General features: G+C 35.0%; 1 protein-coding gene across 4 annotated transcripts; it reads left to right on the top strand.

The window, feature by feature from the left end:
• The first annotated feature begins 2,852 nt into the window (after nt 1–2,852).
• LOC131032650 (uncharacterized) lies at nt 2,853–14,238 on the top strand. Of its 4 annotated transcripts, none has more exons than XR_009372372.1 (4): nt 2,853–3,543; nt 4,194–4,276; nt 6,810–6,946; nt 13,750–14,238. XR_009372372.1 is itself a non-coding variant. In XM_059220071.1 (4 exons), exons 2-4 carry the CDS (start codon nt 3,387–3,389, stop codon nt 13,759–13,761), a joined length of 306 nt encoding a protein of 101 aa, XP_059076054.1. In that variant the 5' UTR covers nt 2,853–3,056; nt 3,266–3,386; the 3' UTR covers nt 13,762–14,238. The 4 variants fall into 4 exon arrangements, 3 of the variants coding, with proteins under 3 accessions (XP_059076054.1, XP_059076055.1, XP_059076053.1); XM_059220071.1 differs by lacking the exon at nt 4,194–4,276 and having other exon boundaries at nt 2,853–3,056; nt 3,266–3,543; XM_059220072.1 differs by lacking the exon at nt 4,194–4,276 and having other exon boundaries at nt 2,853–3,056; nt 3,140–3,543.
• The last annotated feature ends 1,957 nt before the right edge of the window (nt 14,239–16,195 follow it).

Raw genomic sequence — 16,195 nt, 5'->3', positions numbered from 1 at the left:
GATATTCTCAACTGCTATGATGTTTGTGCACCTCATATTATGACATGCGTAGGATCGAGTGTGATTAGATGTACAGGATTCAGTGTTTTTCAACGACCAAAAAGTTACACATGTCAGTTTTATTGGTAATTATTTTATCCTGAATGGCCTTGAGAGTTTTTTCATCTCTGAACATTGGAATGTACATAATTCATGATATGTGTGATTTAAAGTTTTCTTGCATTTATTATAATCCATTGCCATGCAACCAAAAGGCTGTCCTTGTTTCCTTTGGCTCAACTGTTAATGAGCTGCAAAGAATAGTTGCTTCACTTAATCTATGTAATGAAAAGAACCATAGGTATTTTCCATATTGCCGTTCTATTTACTTTGTAGAAGGTGCTTGTTGGATTAATATGTGTCTATAAGTTTCTGTTACTGCATGCACACAGTTGACTCCAGGAGGAAACCTCTTATATGTTTGGTTTAGTAACTCTTGCTTGTAATGTATAACTAAACCAGTTTGTGAGATCTCAAAGTATACAGACATCAACAGAAGTATGTGCATGGTATTCAATTGTGAATAAGATATTCGACATAACTGTTGTCATTATGATAGATATGTGAATCACTAATTAGCTTACACCGCTCTTTAGTTTTTTAATAGAAGCTGATCTTTTGTAGAAGTGTTCTTTAAATCCTCAGGTTATTGAACTTGATTGAGTGCTTAAATGTTCTGAATCTCTTGATTGATTTCTTGTAAGTCATGTTACCAGTTGATATTTTACCTTATAGATTTATTAGTTGAGCTACTATCAGAAAAGGGTTCTTCTGTTTGAAGGCATTAGATATCCTAGCCTACTCTCGTATATAATAGGTTGGTATTATTTTATGACAGATATGTTGGAAGTGGAAACACTCTGAGAGGTGGGGTGAATCAGAGTGTTACAAATTTTAACAAGAGATACTTTTATGAACTTGACAATTTTAATTCACAATATGTACAGATGACTGAGACTTAACACCTTGATGTAATACTTTAATGAAGCATGAAATATACAATAGAACCAACTGAAACACTTGATTCAGACTTTTCAAAAAACAAGAATGGTATTGAATCTTTTACACAAACATGAAACATCTAAATGAGTACTTCAAAGATTGCATTACATAAATTCAACAAAACAGAGTATGAAATAAAGAGAGCTAAAGATATGACGTATCAGAGCATAAACCAGTAAAACAAAATGAGACAAGACAATGCACATAACACTATAGTTTTCATGAGTGGAAAACCCTCCTGGGGTAGAAAAACCACTCGGTAAGATCCCTTATATTATTTCAAAGAGCACCAACTCAGTTCACAAGTTTTAGAAACCACAAGGCCTCAAGGAGCACCAACCCCTCTTCATATCCAATAAACATTTCAACTCGAGCTACAGCCACTGGTGATTTTATGCATGCACTTAAATCTTGCAGTCACAAAACCATCAGTAATTGGAGCGAGAATATTTTACCAGTCTGTACAAATGATTCTTTCTAAAAATTTTGCAACAATATTCTTCAAGGATTTGAATCATAATAACATACTTTTAAATGAATTCAACACTATCAGAGAGAAAAATTCAATCTCTGAACAAAATAGTTTCAAACATTAAAGCCTCATGTACTCTGCAACAAAACAGAGTATTGATTTTCAAAACCCTCGACTATCTAAGATCACTGATAGTCTTTTATACACAACACTTTTTTTTCAACACACTCTTTGTGTTTCCCTTTATGCACACTCCACTCTCTGTTTTTCCTCGTATAAACTGTTCTGAATAAAACTGTTTTATACCCAAACAAACACACAATGTTCTTCCAGAATAACCCTCATATAGGGTTACCAAAATTTTACAGGAATTGCAAACTGAAAAACAAATAACCGTTTTAACTGTGCAACGGAAAGGGAGAAAGCTTGATTTCCCAATCATGAAAAACAAAAATAAAGCATGGACAGTTTCCTTATTTTCATTTTGCATAACTGAAAAACCTGATTCGAAAAAATCTGAATCTTTTAATCATATGATCAAGAATAATACCTGTGAAACGCAACCTTATTGATAACTGAAAACAAACTAACCAGAAAACCATTAAGCTCCCGGTTAAGACCATTTTTGCTTCATTCTTTTTAACTGAACAAACTGATTTGAGCTCCTTAGCTACAGTGGCGGCTGCATCTCTCATGGCGTTAGGGTTTGAGACGGACTCCAAACAAGTTCAAAAACAAAATGAAACATAAAACGTCTTCCAAAAACTTTTAACCTGTCGGACACAGAGTGTATTATGAGGAATATGCAATTAGTCCGTAGACAGATTAAATCAAAGATGCCAATTAATTAATGCAAAGACAGTGTTATTCACTTATCCGTGTCACCAGCGTGGCTCGAGAGTAAGATGCTTTAAGCATATAACACGTCAGCAAAATCAATGTGTCCGTGTCACTAGACTGGCCCATGAGAAAGACTTTTTAAATATATAACCACATGCTTATTAAAATATGAAACTTAAACAACACAACTTCCCTTTTTTTTTACTTTCTTGTCATCGAGGACAAAAGTATCAAAGAGCAACAAGATAGGTGTGTTGATGCGTGAAACTAAAGTTATCAGACGAAAAAAGGAGTGCACAAAGCATTTACTTTCTTCTGAATTTACAAAGATTAATGTTCAATTTGGAGAATGCTAGTTCTGGAGAACATTAAAACTAACACTGAAGGGAGGTGTTTAAGACATTAATTTAAGACAAAATTTTAATTTTGTCTTAAATATATTTTTTATTATTTAATTGTCTCAAATTAAGACAATAAGAAAGAAACTAAAACTAAACATTTCATTTCCTCTCGCTCAACTCGTGGCATCATTTTTGGCATGCAGTTTTCAATGGCGGGAAGGATTACGCTACTTCAATATTCGAGGGCTCCTTCTCGTACTTCATTCAAGGGCTCCTTCAGAGAGCGGCAAGAGTCAATCGATAATCAATGGGAGAGACCGATTTGTGAAGGAAGGGGCATCCATCCTGCAGGACTCGAGAAGGTACTAATTTTGCCCTGACTATGGCTGTGCAGAAAAAATTCTGTAATTTTTTAGCAAATTTCCACTCCTTTTTTGGTGTTTAGGGAATTTCAACCCATGGCTAGTTTAAGCTTTGCTCCTGCATCGAATATTTCCGGCATGGTCGTGCCTTTGGCTGTACCTTGCAATGGCTTCTCTCACACTCATGAGCGCTACTCATTGGCCGGCAGGGTTGTGCTGTGAGTTCCAATGTGTGCCGTGGTCTCAGTTATTTCAGATTACAGTAGTGGTAATATATGCCTAGGGAGGTGGAGGGTTTGAAACCCCATGGGCGAAGAATGAGGATTCGAAATGAGCAAAGAAGATAACAGCAGTACAAATCAAGGGGGATCGAACAAGATCACTAATAAGGCCAGGTCTTGCAAGGGTTGCTCGTATTTATTCCTCGTAGTTGAAGATCAAAACCGCAACCGTCTCTGCGTTGGATTCAACAGGGCTTTACAACAAGGTACGCCAATTCATGTTTATCCTGCAAATGTTCCCAAATTAGGTTAGGTTTTATCCCTCATCTTATTTTTTGGTTCCAACTTCTCTCATGAATTTTGGTAGACTTTAAATGTCTATGGTTACAGGAAATTGCAATGAATTTGTATTTTTTAGATGTTATAGAAATAGAAAATGCCTATGCTGGAAAACTGTGTAAGTATTTTTTGTATCACCGTTGGGGGTCTTTAAGACATTCTGGAGGATTTTTCTGTGATTTTCTTTGGGAAGTGGTCTCTGACGGAGATATATAAAAATATGAAGGTTCTAAATTTTAATTTATTCATTTTTCAATCACTTTGGTTGGATTAAAGTTTTTGGGTCAGATTAAGTTTGCATTAAACTTCTGGGTTAGACTTTCTAGGTTTTTTAGGTTCCTATCACTTTTTAAATATTTTGGCAAGTTTCCTTTGTGTTGTATAGGCTGCATCTAGACATGGTATTTTATCCAAGTTGGATGTGGAATTTTATCCAATTTTAACGCTACATCATGTATCCAAGGGATTTGAACCAGCAAGTTGATGTGATATGTATTCCAATATTAAATATTTACCCCAATTTGGATGTGATATAATTCAATTTTAACTCATCATTTGCCCTTGCGATTTGGACCAGGGACTTGGATGCTATATTCTCTGTATTAAAACTTTATGGTGTTTACCGGGGTCTGAATTTAGGACTCTCTTATGATACTCCTGGTACTTTACTGCTTTAACTCCTCCTATTTGATGTGTTTAGACTACTTTTTGAGTGTGGAGCCTTTTCAGAAAGGCATGTTTATTGCAAACACTGCTGAAATTGGTTTTTATAGTTCTCTTTAGAAATTTATCTGTCTGAAAATTTCTGCTTAATTAGAGGGTTTTGGAATATTCTGAAGAAAATATTTTTGATTGCATTTGAACAACAACACTATTCAGATAAGTATGTGTATGTTCGTCACTTTTCCCACTTTACGGATATACAATAAATTACATTTAATTTAGTTCTTAATTCTTTATTTCAAATGTTGTAAAACTTTATCTTGTAGTTCCGCTTGCAAAATTATATTGCAATGAAAATTCCAGAATGTTATATGCTTTGAAATGATTCCTTAAAAAGGTTACTGATTGCTTTTTGAACGGTGCTTTAAAAGAAAAAGTGAGGAGTTTATATAAGCAGCCATACATTTGGCACTGATGTGTGAAATTAGAATGAAACACAAGTTAACATTAATGGTCACAACTAGCTAGTCTGGCAAAATTTCAGCGCTTGAATAATTCACAAGCAGTAAAAGGATTATGACTTATGAGTGATAAGTTTGCAAATTTAGGGTTTTTTCCACTGCACACACATACTTCATTCAGCGTCTCTTTCTCAATTGAATTTGGGAGAAGGGAGAGGCCAAATCTTTGAGGATGAGATATAAAGAGAGATCATCAACAGATGATATGAAATAGAGGTGCATTATGATATTGAAAGTTCTCTCATATTATTTGCTCAATAAACTGGGTGATTCTTGAACTGAAACAGAGTTGCATTGTACACCCATGGTACTATTTATTGGAAGGCAATCAAAATTGACAATTGGATCCTGAACATATATCCTGAAAATAGTCCTGAACTCAAGAATGACTGATCGTGTATACTAAAACAATGATGTAGGATGCGTTCTGGCTTTCTTATGCCCAAAAAAATAATATTTAGCAATCAAATTATCTCAAATTTTCCATGGATGAGGAAGGAAGGAAAGTGGGAACATGCTTGCTGCTTTAAGTCATTCTTCAAGGTCTTTCAGGTGCATCTAGCAAGGGAAGGAGAACAATTCTATTCATAGTTTGGAAGCAAGGAAGGAGATTGTGGTGCAGTGTGTATGTGATAATTTGAATGCTGAGAAACAGAGGCCCATTTGCGGGAATCATTCCTAAAGAATCTGTCAAGGTTCTGAAGCTTTCCAAGATGGCATTCTAATTCCATCCTGCATTTTCTATCTGAATTTTTACTCCACAAAAAAGCTATTGATTGGAAATTACTCTTAATTTCCTGTAATCAGATAAATATCATTACTGTGAGGCTCTATGATGGCATTCTACAATGGTGATTCTCCCATGCTAAAAACCCAACAAGAAAATAATAACGTAGTATTAAAATTTATCTATTTTCAGAATTTGGTTGTTTCTAAAGAAGTAGTATTAAGAAATTATAAGCAACACAATGCAAGGAAATGGAAATATGTAAACTTAAATCGAAGGACACGCCTTAAAACAAAGCTAGCATGGCAGAATAATAATGCAAAGTTTCACATTTCTTGTAGGTCCACATATAGTTTGAAACGTTGTTGGAATAATATTAGCTGACAATCAAATTGCTTGAGGCAAAGCAATCTGGGTATATATTCTAAAATACAGGCATTAAATAGGAATGACTGATGAAGGCAGTTTGGTTACATCACTGCCAAGTGAGACACCAAGTCAATGTATTAGGCCTCATCATGCCAACATTAGACAACTCTATTTTTATCTCTATTTACCTTTGTATTTTTGTATACTAAAGTGTAAAACTCCACCACCTTATGGATTCAAACATTTGACCTCCACTAAGGTGTACATGTGCTTTCATATTATGCCAACTCACACTGTATATGTGGTGATTGACAGGATGCAGTCTTGAAATTGAACAAAGGGAAAGCAAAATTTCTCTGTTTAGTTTGATCACGAGTTTCTTGAATTTTTATTCATGCATGTAGTTTAGAGCTTACACCAAACTACTCATGGATTCTAGTTTGTCGTAATGTTTTTTAATTTTAAATGAATGAATAGACAATTGCTTGATGTAGTGCCTAAAGACAGATTTGCAGCAGGATCTTTGATGACAAAAGTTTCGAGTATCTATGGTGAAAAAATTGTAAGCTCTGATGTCTCTGGTAACGTTGTGGAAGATCCAAAGCCTTTTAAAGTAGATAGTGCATGATATGCACTTTAAGGGAGATAAGCCTTATAAGTTCCCTTTTGGTCTTCTTACCATTTCTCATTTATTTTTCTGTGTACTATTTTTTTTTTATTTACCACACATTTTCTCTGTTTCCTGGCTGCTTGCTTGTTTGGAATTTCTTTCCAGAGTTCTTTTTATGCCTCTCCAATTAGGTCTTCATCCATTACACATTCAATTTATGTAATTTATATATTGAAGTTAATAGGTTAGAAGAGCTAAAACATTGGCGAAATATGCTTACTATTTTAAATGTTGAATGAACAGTACCAAACTATGTTGAATTAGAGTCTGATATAGAAGTTTCAAATGAGGGACGGAGCTTGGAAGATTTTAAGTATGCTTGTGTTGGCTATTCAGCTTATGCAAACAAGAAAGATACACCAGCTTATCAACACGGACAGGTCAGTCAACGAGTTATTGGAATACTAGTAAATCAACAAGGCATGTTTCACACAAAATCAATCAATCAATAAATCAATAAGGTGTTGAAAATCTGCTTTCTCCAATGCATGCTTTGAACTACATAATGCAATCAGTAATTGAAAATACACAATATGGTTGCATGTTATGTGTATTTGGATTTATTTCAACATCTGTTTTACGATATTTTTATGATTCTGTTTCAGTTTTAGAAATTGAAACTTAACCGCAACACACAATAAGATGGGTGATGCATTCACTTATAGTTATTTACTCCAACTTTGAAAATGAAAATTATACCCATGACAATATAAATATTGAAAGCCAACTAATTAGAGACCAGAACACTCTAGCACTACTGAAACTGATTTTTAGTAGGACCATAAGTTGATTTAGCTGCCATCAGAGAAAAACCTCCATTATGATAATTTAGCTTAATTTTGAGACCCAATTGAATTTCTGGAAACTTGGTAAAGAAAGGCGATGCACAAAGCTGATTACAAATATTGAGTAATTAATCAGGTGATTCATCATGCAAGATTTCATAACCTTTTACACCTTTACCTGTGCAAATGATACAGAATGTCACACTTTCTAAACAGGGATTAAAAACGTGAGAGTAAAAGAAGCATTAGCTCTTCTTTATTCCTCCACCAACAAGATTTTTCCATTTATTGGTCATGTTAAGATGAAAAGATCCTTCATAACACAAGCCCATGTAGTCCACCTCAAATCTTTGAGCATGACTAATATTGAAAAGCATGGCTCTTATTATCATCTGTCAAGAGATTATCCTGTAACTTAAAAAATGTCCATGAATCACTGAACAAGAGCAGGCCAAATCTCATTTGTATTTCTTGTAATTACTCCCTTGATATGGTCATGTCTAGAAAATAATTCCATGGGCTTATGGTGGCCAATATGTACTGCTATACTCAGAAGGTTGAAGTGGAATGGAAAAGATTCTCTAGTTGGTCATGTAAGGGGTTGTGGGTTCCAAGGCAGATGAGACAAATTTTTAAGGAGTCTGGCAGGGTTTTGCTGTGAGTTCCAATGCGTGCCATGGGTAATGCAAGCTAGGATTTGACATCTGAAAATGTGGTTACCTTTGATCTTGATGCAGAGGATCATAAGGGTTTACAACATCAGACAGGGCATTGTACAAAACATGACATTGGGCTTTACTTTGCAATGAGTCTTCATGATCAATCTATCGGTTAGCATAACAACACTTCAACTAGTCCCTGAACCCAAAGGTAGTACACAACCATTCACAACAAGAGACTCATCATTCTTAGGGCTTTATTTTCATTAGGAAACATTAGACAAGCTTTCCACTTTAATATGACAACTGAAGACTCGATTTGGACTTCCTCTGCAACATACCAAATGACTGGTGAAATAGGACTGAGACAACCGTTATGCTTATGACAGTCAATACCATAGGTCCAAAAGGTCACACCAATGCCACTTGGATGCTCAAATTCTATGTTCTTGATGTGTTAGACCTCCTTCAAGGGTGATCAAAACATCTTGGCCTCTCCCATGGAAATTCAATCAACACCTTGTTTTGAGAATTCCACTCTTGATGACTATATGACTAAGACAGTCAAGGTATTTGGAACAATCTTCTCCACTTCAAGCATTTCTATTTGATGTGGTCTCAAATCTCCCTCCTAGGGTCTCCACACTTCTCTTCTTCTCACCAAACCCACTGCCAACCTTTCTCTTAGCCTTGCAAGGCAAAATTTTCTATCTCACTGTCTTACTGTGACAGTCACATGCACAGTTGTGAAGACGGTTATTACCATTGGTCATTTGCTTCTTGCCTCTTATCTCTTATTGGTTTGTGTAAGTTGTTCATGACTGTTGATTATGCTTTCACATTAATGCAATTTTGGCTTCTGTCATACTGATTTGCATTGGTCTGAGTGTAAATAACTGCTCTGTTACTGGCTTTCTTCACATAAACAGTATAATGGACTTGACAGTGATTTTGAAGGCATTCAATGCCTATTCATGAACATACATTCTTATGTTTACTGTGCTAATGCCATGACTGGAAACTCTTATTAAGAAATATCCTTGATACTCTTGCTACTTTGTAATCTAGGACTATTTTCTTGTCCCTGCATTAGCTTTGATGACTGTCCTCTATTCTATGGATGCCAGTCAGTGCTACTGCTGTAGCCTATTATTCTTGCAATAAAGAGTTTGTCTCATCACTGGACTGCAATCATATGCTTTCAAGAAATCCTTGTAATATATACTTCATGGCTTCAATGCCCCTAAGATGTATTTTCTCTGTTCACTGAGTTATTTGGACTCGTGTACCTAAGATCACTGCCCTTTCAATGATGCACTGGAGGTCTTATCAACTATCATTATCCTTGTTGTTGCTCTGTTCTTTGATAGCAACAATCCCTTAGAATGCTTCAAACTTTCCCTACACCCAACCTTATAGTTGTCTAAAGTGGATCTACATTCACTGTTACAGGGTTTTGTGGTAATGTGACTGTCAAAGAGACCACTGTGTCCAACTTTATTTGTAGGTTAAACACTGCAATGATAAGAAGAAAAGGTGTATTTTCCATCTTGGGCTACAACTCTATAAATCCCTCATGGATGTCCCTAAAAACATGACTGTCTATGTGCCCTTGTATCATTGCTTTCTTATGGAAATCAGAGGGTACAGTCTTAGACTGTTGCTTAAACCCTTGTTCCATCATTATTGTAAATCCTTAAGACCTTAATGTATGTCTACGCAGTCCTTTGGAATAGACTGAATTAAGTGTGTCTGCTCCATGAATATCTTTGATACCCTTTGATGTTGGCTCTGAAAACCCTGGTTCTCATACTTGGTCACTGCAACAACATTTCGAAAGGATTTTGTTCCTCATATTGCACATTTGAGTTCAAGTATCTTGAACATCCACAATAAGGGCATTGATGACATACCCTCCATTTATCTCACACTATCTATGGCTCCTTCAAGGACTGTTATTGTGGCTTCATCAAATTTATCTTGTTAAAACCCTTAATCATTGATATTCATGCTTACATTTCTTGATTGTTCTAATACGACAGTGATCTTGTCATTTTGTTTGGCACAGTCCTTACTATCTTTGACACTGCTAAAACCTTATGACCGTTCCTTTATCCATACTTAGTAGTGAGTTTTCTCCTCAATTACACAGACCTTTGTCATCATTGTTCTTAGTACATGGTATTGTATTTATCTTTCATTAGGCTGTTGATGCATTGTATAGATTGTTTGTCCTCATTTGAAGGTATCTTTTCCTGTACCTTAACATATCTTCTAGACTCTTCGCATTTTTGGAGTTCCAAATTCATCGTATGCAAAGCAAAATTGCTTTGTCAAGGATCTACTGGATAATGCTTAGGATACCACACTATAATAATAACAATGCTTTGCTTCTACAATCATGTGTTTTGACACTATCTTTTCTCTGCTCTAATGCGCATTAGCTGTAGCTCTTAGCAAATCTAGAATTTTGCTTTGACAATGCTTGTACCATGAATGCCCTTTCCTTTGATGATCATTAGACTGTCTCTGGTATAGCTTCTCCTTGTGGCTTGACAATATCACATGACATTGATGCCACTGTCTTTAGACTGCAATAGTGTTCTTGCTACTCCCTCAAGTCTGACAGTGACTGTTATAGACCCTTATTCACCATCTTGTAGGCTACTATATCACTGTCACCGGGCACAGTGACTTTGATCTGCCTTTATACTGTGTTTGGATGGCTGCTCCAAAACCTTGTAATCTTGGATTATCAATATGCTTTCATTATGAGCTTGCCCTCATTGACTGTTCCTTAACTGAGATTATAGACTGTAATGAATATTGTAACAGTGACATATGATGTTTGTCACTAGATCTGCTTTTGGGTTCTTGAATGCACTACTCTTATTCAAATCACTACGTGTTGGCAATGTACCCTCTTTGACCTCTGTTTTGGTCTGCTTTTATACCGTCTTTGGAGACTGTGTATTCACTACCCTTAGGATTATGCATTGATGTATTGGCTGTGGTGGTGACCCCTTCAGTCACACTGTATTCTCATTCTACACTGGCTCCTTTCTTCATCTGAGATTTTGGCCTTACAACGCCTTGACTGCTACATGCTACTGTAGTTTTCTGTCAAGATGATCATTTGCACTACTCTTTACAATGTGATTTTGGGTTGATCAAGGTTCCTTTTGCTTTTGATGAAGATCATTGTTCTTTTTAATGAAGGTCACTGCTTTACACAGTGAAAGGCCCTTTCTATTACTATCATCCTAATGATCGTGACTAGGATGCCTCAGACCCTCACACTTATGAGTTCTTCTTTGTCACATAATGGCTAGGATTCTTTCCTCTGTAATTAGTAATTCTCTCATACCCAAATAAAGGTTGCTCTCTTTATGGCTATTGTGGAAAGTGCTATCTTTGATGACTGTTCTTTCATACACGGCTATACTGTACACTAGCTGCTTACATGCAATGCTCTTGAATCTTTGAAGCTTTCTCCATTACTGTGTCTCTTTGCTATGACAGAGATCTTTCGGATCTGTCCTTGATCTTTATGGCTTAGTCCTAGACTTAGGATTTTGAAACCCTTGTCCATGACTCTGAGTTATCATTTCACTGTCTTCTACCCGAACCCTAGATCTGGAGAAAGCTGTCCTTTTCATATTCCACTGTGACAAATGAGGTATAAAGGCTTCTCCACTTGTATTGTCTTGAGACTATTTAAAGATAAATGTATACATGACTTTAAAGTCTTTCTCACAACTTTCTATATGTACACAGAGAAGAACAAGCCCTCACGGGTTCACAAAATACTTGAAAACGATACAAATGATAATAGAAGCATTTGTTACAAACTGTATCTCATTCTAAAAGATAGTTATCGAATCAATCTCTGCATGCATCTAGATCAGAACAAAGAAGAAATGTCAAAAGGAGGGACTTGAAACCAAAGAAACGGGACTTGGACTCGGACTCGGGACTCGGAGTCAGACTTGGCTTCAGACTCGGTTGGACTCGGGAAAGTGAAAAACTCAAGAAATTTAGAGATTTTTAAATATTTAAAACTTGTTTCATGCACCCTTTATTGAATACACCTTAAAGACACAATAACATCATCAAACTCGGCTCATTTGATTACATACACAAGTATACATCAATCACATAAGCATAAACGCAAATTGTAGCTGAAGGAAATGAGAAACATAAATATATAAATATTGTGAAATGTATACAATATTACAAAACTCATGGAATAAAAAATCCATGTCACCATATGATCATCATCAAATGTTCCACACAAATACCAAAGGTAAATACATGTCACCATATGATTCACCTTCAACTATTATTTAAGAGTATTTTCCTCTTATCTATATATTTCAATTAATATGGCATAAGGAAATTTTAACATGTTTGCAATGGTTTTCTTTTAATCATCTTTAGATGGAGGACTCAAAAGAGGAAAAGATGCTAAAAAGAAGTTGAAAACATCCAGGGTTGGTTGGTGATGGCACCATGAAACTAAAATGTAAAATATGTAATTCATAGATATAAACACTTTGATATGTGATGTGTGAAGAGTCGTATGATAGAAATGAGAAATCTCCAATTTGACAATTTCATTTGTTAAATTTTATTTAGCATTTAGCAATTAGTATTACTAATCTAAGTAATCTTGGTATTTCCTATAGTTTCATTTGAAATATAATTCTTATATTGTTATACTATTATACATCTTTTCAAAACTCGTTTTGCAAGTACTATATGTATATGTATAAGTATATGAGCACCACCCCCCGCCACCCCCTGCCGCCATCCCCCGCCATCCCCAAATTTAGGCCCTTGGTCCCCCCGTCCTGGAAACGCGTCCCCCCATCCCCAACGCCTGTGAATCAGAGAACTAACCTCTAGTGTCATCTTTTACTTTTTGGTTTATGGTTGATGGGTGATTGATCACTCAGGTCTTTCAACCTATGAAAATGCTCAGACAAGGATCCCCTTTTGGTCAATTTGTGGAGGAATTTTTTTTTAGATACAATATAGAATGCAAGACTCTTATTTGATGTTTCTAGTATTTATTTATCAGACTTGTCAATTAGATAACGATAGGAGTGGCATTTCAAACTTTGAGTATGAGATCATCAAATACGTAAAGTTTGAGAAGTAAGAGTACCATATAGAGGTGTGATATTCTATTTAGTGTGTTAGATAAAGTATTCATGGAAGTGGGTGTGGAGATTGTTGTTTAAGTTGTAGCTACAATAGTTGTATCTAGAGGATTTCAAAGTGTGTTTTAGACCCAATAAAGTGGCATTTTTGTGTCTAAAGCGCTGTCATACAATTCTGAGCAGATTGAAGGTTTATTCACCTATTACGAGGTTTCTTTGGTGCCATTGCAGCCTCCTAGAGGTCTAATTTCAATCACAGAAAACCATGTTGACAATGTTGCTAATAACTATTATAAATGAATCTATAATTTGTTCTCCTTCCTGCAAAATTTTGGCTCCAACGGCCTGTATTTTCTTTGCCTTTGGTCTTCCTGTTATAGCATTTGGTGTGAGGATTGAATTGACAATTGTGATTTCGTTTTCATCTGCCATTGGTTCTCAAAAATCCTTTATCACTTCTTTATGGATGCTCTGTTTCTAGATATTGGATTTGTGAATGTAAATTTGCTTGATTTCAAAGATATTTATGAAAACATATGGTAATACCTTCTTAACACATTTTTTTCTTTTGCAGATGGCACCTTAATTGCTATTCAGACACTGATTTCTACTAGCTTATGTTGAATTATGCATTCCTTGATTACAGGACAACCCCTGTTGATTCTTGGAGTTGCAAAGCCCACAACTCTTGTGTTTCAGTTTTGGGAGAGGTTCCTTATATTATTCATTGCACCATGATGAAGATATAAGTGAGTCTTAGGCATCTTTAATTCATTGTCCTCTTCCTGTTCATCCTTTCTGGGTTTTTCATATTTGTCTTATAATTTGACAATCTAATTCATGAAAACTTTGGCAAAAATGGGCTGGAAATTTATCCCCTAAAAGTTTATGTGCTTTTAATTAAGCATAATAAGTGGTTATGAAGAACTAAGCCTTTTGAAATGACAACCCTTTTTTTGCAAAGTGCTTGAGGATGTGCATACATTATTTCTTGAAAAGGTGTCATTTGAGATTATTGCTAAATTTACATTGTTGCAGTTTATTTACTTACGCGTTGCTATTACATGGATACCAATAGCTGGGATACTTTTCCCTCTTCCTTTTTTTGTCTTATATCAATTAGACAGTATATCCTTCCAAAGCTATTTAAGCTTCAATACTTAAGTGAATTGGATGCATCTGAATATGAGGAGAGTGAAGCCATTACTCATCACCCGAGGAGTTTCAATTTGAGTTTAATTGCCTTACCTGTGAAAATTTTACATCACTAGAATTCTTTACTTTCTGTTCATTATTTTGTCTTTAGTATTGGAATCTCTCATAAGTGTTTATATTTTGGCTTCTCTGCTCTAGAAAATACGGAAACGCAATCTTGATGTTCCAAATATATCGGAAGTAATCAAGTATATCAATGACGGATGAAATGACTACTAGGAGCCGTTGTGAATTGAAACACTGGCCTGTATGATTTTAATTTGTTTGAAATTGTTTTTTAGGCTTTATTGAATAATATGTTATAAATTACTTCCAAGATTGGAAAGAGTTGGTTTTAGAATCCATTCTAAGTGTTTGATGAAATTTACTTAGCAATAGGGCAGTTTGAATTTGTGTACTAATGACTTACACCTGTTTTGCATTGAATAGGTTCATAGTGAGGATCAAAATCGGATCATGTATGTGTCAATTCATAAACATAAATGCATCATTTAAAATTTCTGCACATTCTCTTTGTGCTGCATAGAGCTAGATGGATGTTTTAGGCTTTGTCTAAGAAACACATAGTTGTTTTATTTTTTATGCAACAAAAAGTTGTTCAATAAAAAAACACAAAATGGCTAGCAATGGTCGCATGTTCTCAACCATTACTCAGACTTAAAACTCGCTACTAAACCAAAGTGTGTATGGGACCCAAGATTCTAAAGGGTAAAATTATTCTTTAAAGGGTACTAGCTCAATGGAAGAGCGCCTTCTTTACAAGCAGGACGATGGTGGTTCAATTCCATAGTTCCCTAACATGAATTAATCAGTGATATTGTAGTTTATATTAAACAATATTGATTTGTCTGAATAGTGAGCTATTTTTTAAAATTCATTGTTTTATATCATGTCTAGAGAGAGAAAAGTGGTATTATCTTTAATGAGAATATTTTTATCGTCTTAAGAAAGACAATGAGTGGGATTAAAGACATATATGTCTCTATAGAGACCATATGTTTTTTATATAGGTATAGTCTTTATACAGACAAAAATACAATTGTCTCTCAAGAGACAATAATATTGGTTCTTTTTATTGTCTTTATAAAGACAATAATTTAAGACACTCGTTTAAAGACAATATTTAAGACAATACACAAATTTTGTTTTGTCTCAAATTAAAACAATTCACTCAAAAATTGTCTCAAATATTGTCTTGAAACTCCCCTCTGTGTAGTAGTTCGATGCATATTTACTGTTAAATAACTATTGTATACGTAGTTCTTTGTCAGGCACTATGTGTAGAACTAATTAACCTTGAGCACATAAGAATTTCTTAATGATATGTCTGCAAGTCTACTTAATTTTCTCAACTTTAGGATTTTGAGAAGGTAAGTTTAAACAATGGGAAATTCTTGATCTATCTACATTTTCATGGAAACTATCTTCAAATGTCACACCATTTTAGATAGGGTTTGGAAGTTGTTTGTTATGCTGATCATATTAAATTGTGAAAATTCATTTAAGTTTTCTCCCAATCCATTTTTTTCTTTGACCTCCTTTATGCCTGCATCATTCATTGATTGGTGTGTCAATATTCAACACGAAGGTTTACTAGTATAAACATGCTTGTATGGAGCTGATGACTCTTTCTGTGATATTTTCTAAAATGATTGAAGCTATGCAGTGTGTTGATGCATATATATATATATATATATATATTGAAAAGTGAGTCTAAAATTAAACTTAGCTGAAAAGCAGTGATTGTTGGATATGCACAGAATAGGAAATTTGTATTAGAAATGGCTAATGAAAAGGGTGCTAAT

This window comes from Cryptomeria japonica, chromosome 4, assembly GCF_030272615.1.
Source record: "Cryptomeria japonica chromosome 4, Sugi_1.0, whole genome shotgun sequence".
Taxonomy (NCBI): Eukaryota; Viridiplantae; Streptophyta; class Pinopsida; order Cupressales; family Cupressaceae; genus Cryptomeria; species Cryptomeria japonica.
The sequence above is the reverse complement of the archived record's forward strand: the minus strand, read 5'-3'. Positions and strand labels throughout refer to the sequence as shown.